At 39.0% G+C, this 13,968-nt stretch overlaps 1 protein-coding gene across 1 annotated transcript in view; it reads right to left on the bottom strand.

Annotated features, from left to right (window-relative positions):
• GMDS (GDP-mannose 4,6-dehydratase) overlaps window positions 1-13,968 on the bottom strand; it is a 664,099-nt gene that overhangs the window by 512,581 nt on the left and 137,550 nt on the right. Inside the window, exon 2 of the mRNA XM_070403469.1 lies at window positions 6,103-6,147. Coding sequence (XP_070259570.1) covers window positions 6,103-6,147 — 45 coding nt within the window. The remainder of the gene's footprint in view (window positions 1-6,102; window positions 6,148-13,968) is intronic.

Here is a 13,968-nt window from a genome sequence, read left to right as displayed (position 1 = left end):
AGTTCTTGGTTTCATTGACGTTTTGTATTGTTTTTTTAGAGTCTATTTTATTTCCACTCTCATCTTTATTATTTACTTCCTTTTATTCACTTTGGGCTTTGTTTGTTTTTCTTTATCAAGTTCCTTTAAGTGTAAAGTTATATTGTTCATTTGAGATTTTTCTTGTTTCCTGAGGTAGTCATATAATACTATGAATTTCCCTACTAGGACTGCTTTCACTGTCCCATAGATTTTGGGTTGTTGTGTTCTCATTTTCATTTGTATCAAGATATCTTTTGATTTCTTCCTTGTTCTTGTTGTTAACATATTCATTGTTTAACATATTATTCTGCCTCCGTGTGTGCTTTTCAGTTTTTTTCTCTTAATTGATTTCTGGTTTCATACCATTGTGGTCAGAGAAGATGCTTGGTATGATTTCAACCTTCTCAAATTTATTGAGACTTGTTTTGTATTCTAACATGTGATCCATCCTGGAAAATGTCCCTTGAAAAGAATGTATATTCTGTTTTTGGGGGGGTGAAATGCTCTGAAAATATCAATTAAATCCACCTGATCTAATATATCATTTAAGGCCACTGTTTCCTTGTTGGTTTTCTGTCTAAGATCAATCCATTGATGTCAATGGGGTATTCACATCCCCTACTATGACTGTATAACTTTCAATCTCTCCCATTATGTCCATCAAAATTTGCTTTGTATATTTAGATGCCCCTATATTGGGTGCAAAATGTGTACAAGAGTTATATCCTCTTGTTGGATTAATCCCTCAATCACTATGGAATGTCCTTTTTTGTCTTTTATTATAACCTTTGTTTGAAAGTTTGTTTTGCCTGATACAAATATACCTACCACAGCTTTTTTTGTTGTTACCATTTCCATGAAATATATTTTTCCATCCTTTTACTTTATCTGTGTGTCTTTCATTCTGAGGTAGGCCTCTTGTAGACAGCATATAAATAGGTCTTTTCTTTTTTTTAATCCTTACCCAAAGATATATGTGAGTTTTTTTTAAATTGATTTTAAAGAGGAAGGAAGAGAGAAAAAAAAACATTGATGTGAGAGAGAAACATGTGAATGGTTGCCCCGTACTCACCCTAACCGGGGATCAAACCTGCAACTTAGGTATGTGTCCTAACCAGAAATTAAACCCACAACCTTTTGGTGTATGGGACCATGCTCCAACCTAGCCAGGGTGGTTCTTGTTTTCTTATCCATGCAGCTATACCATGTCTTTTGATTAGAACCTTTAATACATTTACATTTAAAGTGATTATTATAGGTATGTAGTTATTGCCATTTTATTCTTTATAATTCTGTTCCTCATTTCTCTGTCTTTTTAAAGAAGCAAATATATAACATTTTAAAGGGTGATATTCTATAAAACCTGACAATTCTTAGTGTTTTCCTCATCATGAGTGACACCTATAGATATTGTATAAATAATGAACTAGGGTTTGATCCATTCTCTTTATGCTCTCCTTAATGTTTAATCTTGATTAAAATTCAAGAAACTATCAAGATTAAAAACTGTAACTTTAAACCTTCAAATAGAGTCTCTTCTCAATGAGAACTAGACCAGGGATGAAGCATCCCTTCACTTTTTCATGTGAAAATAGTTCATTCAAAACATGACTACTAGTAGATGGGAGGATTTCAGGGGCCAAATTAGGTGATTATGTCCAACAGCTTCGGACCTACTGTGTGAAGTCATACAAGGTATTTAATACAGACTAATCAATCTATTAATACATGACATTCCTTTTCAAGTTGTTTGCCAACGTTATGTTTTTGCTTTAAGATTAGCCAACCTTTTTATACCTTTACTTTGTTGGTTGTTGTTTTCTTTGTTACTAAAAAGGAGTAAAGGGGTATATTTAATTGTGCTATTTTAACTCTCTATAGAGTTTATTCTTGCCCATGCAGGCCCATCATCCCTACCCAACCACCCATTTACTCTTCAACTTGCCTCCCTCCAGCTGACTGTTGCTTCCCCATTTTCACAATAAAAAATGACCTTGCTATGCTAGCTAGTTAAAGTCTGCCCCTTTGTTTTCTAAGAAGAACTCAGCCTAGGTATTGTCTATTCATAGAATTTGTAGCTCTTCTTCCCAGTGTTTATTTGCTCCTGCTTACACATTGCTGCCCCAAAGTATATTGTTTCCAGTTACTTCTGAGCCTAGTGATATTCCTTATACAAAGGCCAGATTCAAAATCAGATGAAAGCTCAGAGAAGCAAGTCCCCACAAATTATCTTATGATTTAATTATCTCATCTGAATCTTTAGGTGCACTGGTTCTCAAACTGTGGTACCCAGGAGGGCAGCATCAGTTACAACTAGGTGCTCGTTAGAAAGGCAGATTCCAGACCTTTGAGTCAGTCATCTGTGTTACAAATGGGCTCTGGAAGATTCTGATGCACATTGAAGATTGAGCACATGTTGAATTAGAAGTCTATGCCCACCCAAAATTGCTGATGTTGACCCTGTCAATGCAGGTATGTATCTTACTCTTATCCTACTACATGCTATTTAATAATCCTGTTATTTTGCTCATGGTCTTGAGCAATCAGGGACTGCTGCTGATAATTCTGGAAATTTTCCAATGTAGCCTCTTCAAAAAATCACTCTCATATTTACTTTGACCTAAGACAGAAAAATAAAGCCTGTTACCATCAGATTCCTTTCAATATTTCTTCTCCAATTTGATCAATCTCTTAAAACTGCAGACAGCAGCCTATTAAAATTGAATACATTTTGGATAAACACCTTTTTACTCCCTCTCATTCATACATAACACATTTCCCCTGTGCTATGAGGAGGAATCATTTCTGGTTATGCTTTGTAGCTCTGTATTGTCTATAATACTTCTTTATATCACATTTGAGAATCTCACTCCTCAACCTCTCTTTTCTTGCCAATCATTGTTCCAATGATTCATGCCACCCATTGACTGTGACTTGCCAACTAGGCCTTCTATTGTCTATCCTTATCAGAATCACATCTGCTCTTAAAATTTCAAATGCCAGTGGAAGACAAACATTTGAGAATGTTTACCATCCACCACATCCAGAGGAACCACATGACTGATCACTAGTCCACAGGTCTGAATATTAGTCCACCATCTATCACAAAGGCCAGGCCCGATCACCAGTCTACCACCTATCACAGACATCAGGCCCCAACACTAGTCCACCATCTATCACAGACACCAGGCCCCATCACTAGTCCACCATCTATCACAGACACCAGGCCCCATCACTAGTCCACCAGCTATCACAGACACCAGACCCCATCACAAGTCCACCAGCTATCACAGACACCAGCCCCATCACTAGTCCACCAGCTATCACAGACACTAGACCCCATCACTAGTCCACCAGCTATCAAAGACACCAGGCCCCATCACTAGTCCACCATCTATCACAATCACCAGGCCTGATCACTAGTCCACCACCTGTCATAATCACCAAGCCTGATCACTAGTCTACCATTTATCACAGACGCCAGGCCCCATCACTTGTCCACCACCTGTCATAGTCACCAAGCCTGATGACTAGTCTACCATTTATCACAGACACCAGGCCCCATCACTAGTCCACCAGCTATCACAGACACCAGACCCCATCACTTATACACCATCTATCACAGATACTAGGCCCCATCACTTGTCTACCAACTATCACAGAGATCAGGCCCCATCACTAGTCCACCATCTGTCACAGACACCAGGCCCCACCACTTATCCACCATCTATTACAGAGACCAGGCCTGATCATCAGTCCACCACTTGTCATAGAGCCCGCCATACCTCACAAAGCCATTCCCTTTTCTCTGGACTAGCTACAGACACTCCTTGTTCCCACCATCCTCATCTTAAGTCTCAGTCTCCTGTGTCCACCTTGTAAGTAGACCCTAACACCTATGCAGTCCGAGGATTCTTTCTGATGTACCACCTCTCTCTTCCATAACTGTGATGACTATAATGTGGTTCAGGGAACACTACCTCGAAATAGGGCATCTTGGCATATTGAGTAATTTAGTTTGAAGGAATTTTAGGAAATGGCAGAAGCAGGATGGTCACTCTGACCTTCCCCCCGCCCTTGTCCCGTGAAGCAGTCATAGAGCCCTCATGTAAGAGGTGTTCTCTCTACACGCAGAGAAGAGGAGCATCCTTATCTCCAAAAACAAGAGTACATCTAGAAGAATCCTAACAAATAGACCTTGCTAGGTTTCCCCCAGTGTACTACACTTACCTGGCAATCCTCGACCTACCATACATCTCCGTGACTGTCCCCACTCCATCAAACCTAACATAAAAATACTTAAGTTTCATTGTTTCTCATATCTTCAGTTCCTCATGAAAGCTTCCTGTCATGTAAAACTTTTATTAAATAAATTTGTATGGTTTTCAATTTAATTTTCAGACCCAGCCAGGGACCCTAGAAGGGTCGAGGAAAAATTTTTCCTCCTCTACATTAAACTGACAAAGACAGATTTACAGGAAAAACTTCTGTCATTTTCTCAGACTCCTTCATCTAAAATATCCATTATGTGAAGGTGCCAGATTTTGGAGTAGCGTGTCCTGAACTCATGAATTATTACTCAGCGCCTTCTCTTTTACTCGATACACAACCTCTCTAGCTACCAAAGACCCCTTGTTTGTCCAAGGTCTCTCTGCCACGCCTTTCCTTTTAGATTTACTGAAAGATTATGTTAATCTTGCCAGAATAAAAACCAGTCTGGCCTGGCTGGTGTGCTTCAGTGGTTGAGTGTCAACCCATGCACTAAGAGGTCACCAGACAGATTCCTGGTCAGGGTGCATGCCCAGGTTGCAGGGTAAATCCCCAGTAAGGAATGTGCAGGAGGCAGCTGATGGATCAATGTTGGTATTTCTCTCTCGCTGATGTTTCTATGTCTCCCTCTCTTTTCCTCTCTCACTAAAATCAATAAAAGTATATTTTTAAAAAACAGTCTGCACCTAAAAACACTCTTCTGTACAATATATAATCTATTCTAAAATCTGTTGCTCTTTAGAATATGTATTTATCACTCAATTATAGCAGGAATCTATGTATATAAATATATGTGTACATGTATAATACATTCATAATTACATGGCCTTATTTTCATATTATTGTAAGATACAGAACTAGCTATTAGATAAGGGTACAAAAGGTACTAAACATATCTGATATTACTTCTTAAAGTCTAAAAGTCAAGGCTCTCAGAAAAGATTACGAGTTAAAGTAATAAAATAAGTTTCCTTTCCTTCAAATGCTTTTGGCAGTTAGTTGCCAAATTCCTTGCTGGTGTTTGCCCATTTGCCTATAGAGCGATGCAACTCCAATTGGGATAAACAGAGAATCCAAAATGATTAATGTAAAAACTCCCAAATCAGGCCAGGGCATATGGATCACTGTGCAGGTTTTTGTTCTCTGTATAACATGAATTTATATAGATATACATATCTGAAAACTGGTTTTTTAAAAGGTAAGGCATATACACAAAGCTATATCAAATTTAAAATACAGTACCCTTGCTTCTTTTAAAGAAAGCAGGAAGTGTTGAAGGAGAAGAAGGAGGAGAAAAAGAAGACAACAATAATGATGACGATAGCAGCGAACCCCAAAGTTTCAGCTTCCATAAATTATATGGCTACCTTTCAGAAAGCAAAAATCTGTAAGTGTTAATTTTTCATTTACGCTTGCCGAAGATCAACTTGGTTTTTATTGCTCTGTGTAATTTCCGAATTAAGTGACTTCACTGTGAGTGGAACTTTTTTATGTAGCACATCACATCATAAATTAACCCAAATGATGTTATAGTTGTTAGCTTACACAGGTTGCTGCTTTATCTTAGAATGTGGGAAGCGTGCAGAGCAGTTAAACACTAAGGAACAGGGGAAGCCACCAGTGCTCACCAGTAGATAAACAGCACAATGAGCTGGCATGGTTACAAGCCAAAAGGCACATTCTTCCCCTGATTATGATTTGTTATCAGAGTTTCAGTGGAAAACATGCACAGGAGGACGGCAGCAGAGGAAGCGGGAGGCCACTGTGTCCGAGTGACTCCACCAGCCTGTGCTTGCTCACTGAGTCACTCACCTCATAGCCTTTCTCCAGCAGGAACTCAGCCAAGTATGAACCATCCTGGGAAGAGAAGGAAAATTGAAAAACGTCAGGCCCATCATGGCCAGTCAAGAAGGCAGGCAAGACTAGGAGTTTTGAGTAAAGCGTTTAAGAGGTTCTATAAACTTAAATTATGAATCATGGCAAATAAAATAAAAGTAATACAGATGAAGATGGTAAACACTAAAAGGTGTCCCACTGTTGACGTTATTTCATTTGAATGCACAGTAAAGTGTTATCATTGTCATACTCACAGAGAAAGAAGTTAAAATCCAGGGGATTAACATGGGACTAAAGAAAGAACATGACACTTCAGAAGTAGATGGATTTAGAGTTAGGTTTGGCCACACTGGTGTCTAAAACAGCAAATTTCAAGTAATGTGCTCCAAGAATTTTTAAAATATGCAGTACCTATTTAGTCTGGGTCACTAAACTCTTTTCCCTTAGATTGTCAAATAAAAAAATGGCAACAGCCAACACAATAGCCATCCTGTATGAATGAATCAAAATATACCTATTTTTTTGACACATCAGCAAAAGAATTTTTGCCACATAATTTCAACAATTAGTTTATATGCCATGAGATAAAAAAGCTTGAAAATCACGCATGTAAAATATACAAAATATGTGAGGCAAAGAAGAAGGCTTTGGTAAAACAAAACTCTAATTCTGAGAGTTGCAAAAGGCATCTCTGGGAAAAGGATGAGAAAGTAGTTATAGAGGTTTGGGGAGAGAGCAGTGTGAGTGTGAAGAGGAGGCAGAGAATACCAGGGTGCTGACATCATAGAAAAGACACCTTGGTGGAGAGGAGGAAGGAGAGCGCCTTTGCAGGGAGGCCTTCCAGGCACAGTGAGAGTTTGCTTCTAATCCAAGAATTATGTAAAGTCACTAAAGAAAGGATTTTGAAGTGGGAGTCAGGGTGATAGGGTGGTAGACATGATCAGATTTGTATTATTATCACTACATATATGTGTTCATGCACACAAACTTAAAAGAAAGTTGTTTATCTTTTTTATCCTATATAATGAAAGCCTAATATGCTAAGTGTCCAGTCATCCAGTTGTCCGGTCAACCAATCAAAGCATAATATGCTAATGATATGCTAAGGCCACTCAACTGCTTCCTATGACATGCACTGACCACCAGAGGGTAGACAGTCGACCGGTCGACCAGTCTCTATGACATGTACTGACCACCAGGGGCAGATGCTCTGACGGGTAGGTTAGGTCCAGACGATGGGGACTGAGCGAGATGGGCCGGACATGCCCTTAAGCCCTCCCGCGGTCCCTCCCCGGATGGCCAACCTCCCATGTCCCCGGCCCCATTCGTGCACAGGTGGGGTCCTGAGGCCTGGCCTGCGCCCTCTTGCAATCCAGACCGAGGGCTTCCCCCTCTCCCCTGAGTGCATGAATTTCATGCACCTGGCCTCTAGTAAAATAATAAATACTTAATTTGTATGCATCTTAAATCATGCAGTTAATCTCTACATTAAATGAGGGTGTCTAGCCTGGCCGATGTAGCTCAGTAGGTTAAGTGCTGTCCTGTGCACCAAAAGGTTGCCAGTTTGATTCCCATCCAGGGCACATACTTGGGTTGCAGGTTCGATCCCAGGTTGGGGCATGTACAAAAGGCAATCAATGGATCTCTCTCTCTCTCTCTTTATCTCTCTCTCCCTCTCCCTCTCTCACTCTCCCCCTTTGTCTTTCTAAGCATGTCCTCTGGTGAGGATTTTAAAAAGAAAAGTACATACGGGTGTCTGACTAAACACAGGGATTTTCAATCAGTTTTTTATAATTCTTTTAAATTTTTCTGAGTAAGAATGGTCCATTTAAACTAATATATTCCATGTGCCACTGGCAGGTACAGAAAGTATGAGAAATCGCCATTCTAGAGGTTCTATAAAAAGTCACCAGCCTTGCTCAGAAAATGAATTGCATAGACATTTTGCAAGCAATCCTGCAACTGCTCTTCTGCTTTTAGTCCAGGTAGGTCCTCTCCATCCCATCCGGATGCACAGAAAGATGGGAGGCTCCAACTACTAGAAATTTGTTTACTCAAAAATAGCTGGGAATATTCAGGTTTTCTTTGATTTCCTCTGTTTAAAAAAGCTTAGCCCTGGTCAGTGGTTGGAGCATTGACCTGTGTACCGAAGGGCAACAGGTTTGATTCACAGTCACGGGCATGTACCTGGGTTGTGGGTTCCATCCCATGTGTGGGAGGCAACCAATGGATATGTCTCTCTCACCTCAATGTCTCTCTCTCTCTCTCTCTCTCTCTCTCTCTCTCTTCTCTCTCTCTCCCCTTCCACTCTCTCAGAAAAGCAATGGGAAAAATATCCTCGGGTGAGGATTAAAAACAAAGAAACAATAAACAACAACAACAAAAAAGCTTAAAATAATCCATTTAATTTCAAAAGTTCCTATCTAATACACCAGGGAAAAGAAAAGGCCTTATTATTACCATTATTTGACTTGGAGACACCTACAAGTCCTGGAAAATGACAGGACTGCCCAGAGGATGTTTATTACTTAATTCAGAAGTCACGCATAAATTTAAGCAGGATGACCAGGCAAGGCATACAGGGACATACTCTGTGGCTCACTAAAACATCCAGCAGATTTTCTTCTGACTTTTTGACGTAAATATTCTGGTTTGGCAGACTCAAGTGGAGAAAAAGAAAAGTAGTTTGGCATATTCCTTTCCTTTCAATCTTAAAATATACACAATTGCATAATTTTTATATATCCAATATGCAAACTAAATCAGATGAGAGGGTTAAGTAATTCTGACCAGGACAAGCCGGGTCATTCTCCATGATCATCGGAAATGTGAGAATAGTCACTAGTCTTACAAATTGATCAATAAGAAAACAGCTTAATAGAAAAAGCATTTACAGTACGATGACTACTTTTATGTTAAGTGGAAAAGCCTAAGAAGTATGTATTTTTGTTTTATCTTGTTGGTGTTATCATTTTGAAGCAAACAACACCAAACTTTTCATGTTTCATAATTTCTCTTGGAATAAAAAGTTAAAATACTTTATGGTCTAACACAGTTGCACAGAAGGTGTTGGTTTTCTTGTCTTTTTTGAGGCAGAGGTGAAAGTGCTAGAGGCCCATGGGGGCAGGAGAGCTGTGATTATGTAGAAGGCTGATGTGAAACAGACCTGACAAGACTGAACCCTGTCAATAAGGTCTTGTTCTTCTCACCCAGGCCACATCTCAGACTTTCCAACTGCGCTGGAACATTCTGAACCAGTAGTGGCATGCGCTTCCTCTTCACTTCCTTGCCAGGCCTCCCAAGTGATAGGGCCTGGGCAGCACAATGAGTGGGAAGTGGAGCACAGCAAGGCCTCCTGGTCTCTGTCCCAGGGCGCCCAGTGGGCCTCCCTTCGTCCTCTCCCCAGGTCCCTGAGGGGACTATGCTTGGAGACACGGAATCTAAACAGACAAGCGTCCCCCAAGCCAGAAGGATTACTGTTTCTAACTCCTCTAGAAGAACAGGGTTGTTAGACTAATGACTAATGTCATGGTAACTGAGAACCTGCAACCAACACTAAATTCTCACACCCAACTCCTCAGAAAGCAAGGAACTCATGGACTAAATTTCCAACTCATTCGCTATGAACATAATTAGTCTGATACAAATTCCAGCCTGGGTTCAATCCCTGTTACAGAAAACTTTAATTGGAGAAATAATATCCCAATTGTGACTCTTAAATTTAATTTTGCACGTGGTTATTAAGAGTATCCATTTCATATTAAATGCTACATAGTTTTAAGTAATCACCATGGCTTTAACATTTTCAAGACAGAAATATTTTCTCATTTTTACAAGAACTCGGCCTAGAAGGCAAGCTGCCATTTGGCATCTGAGATAACTAAGGCACATGGAGGTTAGCCAACTTGCCTAACATCACACTAGAGACGAAGCCAGGATGAGAATCCACATCTCCCATTACTTTGACCTAGGAAACAGCCTCCTTCTTCACCCTCTTCTCTACATGGGACATACCAAAACACATTTGAACCCAACAAAATAAAATAATATAAGTGTATTCATTTTAAACCAAATTGATTTAGTCATTTTCCAGTACAGAGTATTTTTATGGATTAAACAGTGCTTCTAGTTTTAATCAGGTGACCCAAACTCAGAGACATCTTGTAATTTTAGAACAGGGCACAGCGTCTGAAATTTCTCAGATCTCATTGGGCACATGCACTACTTAGGGAGCAGTGTAGTATTGTTTGGAGGTGAACTTCAATTGGTGGTAGGTGTATGTTTTGGGCTCTAGAGCCAAGGGGGCAGGGCCACTGCCCAAGGTTCAAAAGGACCAAATTTAGGTGTGCCTGGTATCTATAGTCCCTATACTTAGGTATCTCTGTTTACCTTTCACAAGTACTCAGAAATGTTCCAGATAAACAGCCATAAAAATTAAGAGTAATTCCAGCAATTAATTGGATTGTCTGTTTTCTTGGTATTGAGTTGCATAAGTTCTTTATGTATTTTGGAAATTAACCCCTTATCAGGTATATCATTGGCAAATATGTTCTCCCATACAGTGAATTCCCTTTTCATTTTGATGCTGGTTTCTTTTGATGTGCAGAAGCTTTTTAGTTTGATATATACCCATTTGTTTATATTTTTCCTTTGTTTCTCTTGCCATAGGCATTGTATCAGTGAAAATTCTGCTACATGAAATGTCTGATATTTTGCTGCCTACGGGTTCCTCAAGGATTTTTATGGTTTCACAGCTTACATTTAAGTCTTTTATACATTTTGAGTTTATTCTTGTGTATGGTGTAAATTGGTGGTCTAGTTTCACTTTTTTGATGTACCTATAGAATGTTCTCAACACCATTTATTGAAGAGACTGTCTTTATTCCAACGTATGCTCTTTCCTCCTTTGTCAAATATTAACAGCATAATGGCACATGATCTCACTTATATATGTGGAATCTAATGAAAAAAAATAAACTGATGAACAAAATAGATCCAGAGATACCGAAGCATGCAACAGACTGATGTATTTCAGAGGGAAGGGGGAGGGGGGTATAGGAAGAGATTAACCAAAGAACTTATACCATATATGCATAACCCATAGACACAGACAATAGTGTAGCCAAGGCCTAGGAAGTGGGGGAAGCAAGGTGGAGGGGGTCAATGTGGAGGGAAAAAGGGACATCTGTAATAATTTCAACAATAAAGATAAAATTTTAAAAAGGGGGGAGTAATTCCAGAAATTACCTAAATCATATCTTGGCTGCAGTATGAAAACTACCTTAGACTTCACATCTATAAAAAGCTGATGGACAGAAGTTTTCCCCTTCTCCCAATGGCCACAGAAGACTGAAAAAGCATAAACAACCCTCATCTCAAACCCACGTCCAAACATGTGTGTGCCAGGTAGACTACCTTCCTGCAGAGAAGACTAGCATTTCTCCTCTCTCATCAAACATGGATGAACTTACAGCCCAGAAGGACAAATGAGCACGATACTTTTTTCTATGCAATTTGAGATTGTGGACTCTCTGAACTGCATACTAAATTATACTGTATGTTTCTGCCTAAGCACCTTTTGGCAGCTTCTTTGAATAGAATAAGATAAGAAGTATTGGGCTAAAGAAATCATGCCATAATAAAATGAATTTCTTTGTTTAGTTCATCTCAAGCATCAGGAAATAGAATATTTTCTGTAAGAAGAGAAAGCACTAGCTTACACCACCTTTTATGCTCCCTAACTCAATGCATTCTAATTACTCTAAAATAAGCATCTTTTTACAGAGGCAGAGCTGCCTCAAACTGATTGTCAAACTGCAGTGGGAAGGCCAGAGAGAGTTGGGGGGCAGGAGGGAGGGGAGTAAGAGATCAACCGAAGGACTTGTATGCATGCATATAAGCATAACTAATGGACATAAGACACTGGGGGGTAAGGGAGGGTAGGGGTTTGTCAAGGGCGGGGGGGAAAAAAGGACACTTATGTAATACCCTTTGTAATACTTTAAGCGAAAAAATAAAAATAAAAAAAAATAAAAAAAATAAGCATCTTTTCAGCTAATTGCAATTACAGTAAAAGTAATCTATTATCTCCAATAAGAAAAATGCAAACACCTAAATAAATAACAGAGGGTGCTGTTTTGATTTAAAATTAAAGTTACCAAAGGGAAGATTTGCCATTGTAGTGTGAAAAGCCCAGAGGCAGACTATATTTGAAAAGTGTTTTAACCTGGCTCATGTTTGTAACACAAATCATTGAATAAAATTTCTGTCACACTCAAAGAATTTAAAAGACCATAGGGATTAATTAATCCAACTCTCTCATTTTACAGATCAGGAAATTGAGATTCAAAACAGAGAAATGTTTAGTGTACAGTCACAGTTAGAAAGCAGCACACGCTGTATCCCCACAAAGAACAAGAAGGAACAATAACAAAAAGCAGGTCTCCGGATTCCCAGACTTCAGAATTTTTCACTAAATATACAAAGAAAAGATCTAAGACGAAGACACTGGTTGAATGTCTACAGTTCAGAACCAAGTAAAACATACCTTGCATTACCAAGTGAAGAAAAAGAACATAGCCACTAATTATCAGGAGAGTGATAATTAACTGATTGACTGAAAGACAAGCACACCATCAATATGTAAAACATATAAATAACTCCCATCTCCTGTATTCTTCAAAGTTGAAAATTATTTTCTCAAAAACTGACTTCTACTTTCTTAGATTAGCCTCCTAGTAGATAGGAGCACAGCAATTCAGAAACATGATCAACAAGCTCTAAACAATAAAGAACTGATGGTGCCAGCAATTGAGATAGTCTTTCTGTAACCACTCCTTCGTGCTGAATGTTTGCCAGGGAGAGAGCCCTTCAAGCTCAGTGGTTGCACACACACCTTATATCCACATAGCAGGAAGAGAGAGCGGCTCTGCTGCCAAACTCTAGACCTGCCAGTAAATCATGAGCTGGAAGATCATCTTACATATTGGTATGCCATTGCCCTGAATATTTCCCCACAGACATGCTCAATTGCAAAAAAAAAACGGTAGCCCTGGCCAGTGTGGCTCAGTTGGTAGGAGGGTCATCCTATACATCAAAACGTCATGGGTTCCATTCTCCATCAAGGCACATGCCTAAGTTGAGGATTCAATTGGGGCACATGAAGGAGTCAACTGATTGATGTTTCTCTCACATTTATGTCTCTTTTTCTCTCCTTCCTTTTCTCCAATCTCTCTCTCTCTCTCTCTCTCTCTCTCTCTCTCTCCCTCTTCTCTCTCTCTCTCTCTCTCTCTCTCTCTCTCTCTCTCTCCACTTTCTTCCCTTCCCCCTCTCTAAACATCAATGAAAATGTGCTTGGGTGAGCATTTTAAAAAGAAGGGAAAAAAAAGACTGTAATTTTAAATCTTATGTCCATGGTAAAATCTTTAAAATATTTACATGTGAAAAATATCACAGAGGAAAGAAATGATCCAAGTTTAATTTTAGAAAATATTTCCGCAATTTGATAAATTAAAAAATGATGTTTTTCTTTCAATTTGGGATTAGTATTGAGAATGAAAAGTATTTTTTATATTTGTGACCATATATTTTATTCCTTCTGAAAATTATTTATTCTTATATTTTATACAGTTTTCTAGTAGCTGTATTTTGCTAACTGATTTGTTCTTATAAGTATAGAACATATATAAAATTTACTATTTTTTATCTCCAATAAAAGCCACTCAAAAATATTTTGAAACAGGTTAGCAGATGTTCAATGGAAGAACTTCCATAATAACCTGGTTTAAAATGCACATTTCTTTCAGTTTGCAAATGGTCATTGTAAACTCTGAGTTTAAATGG

This window comes from Myotis yumanensis, unplaced genomic scaffold (genome assembly GCF_028538775.1).
Source record: "Myotis yumanensis isolate MYYU_CA2020_CCGP unplaced genomic scaffold, mMyoYum1.0.hap1 SCAF_2, whole genome shotgun sequence".
In the NCBI taxonomy this organism is placed as follows: domain Eukaryota; kingdom Metazoa; phylum Chordata; class Mammalia; order Chiroptera; family Vespertilionidae; genus Myotis; species Myotis yumanensis.
Note: the sequence above shows the minus strand (reverse complement) of the source record. Positions and strands in the feature narration are given on the sequence as shown.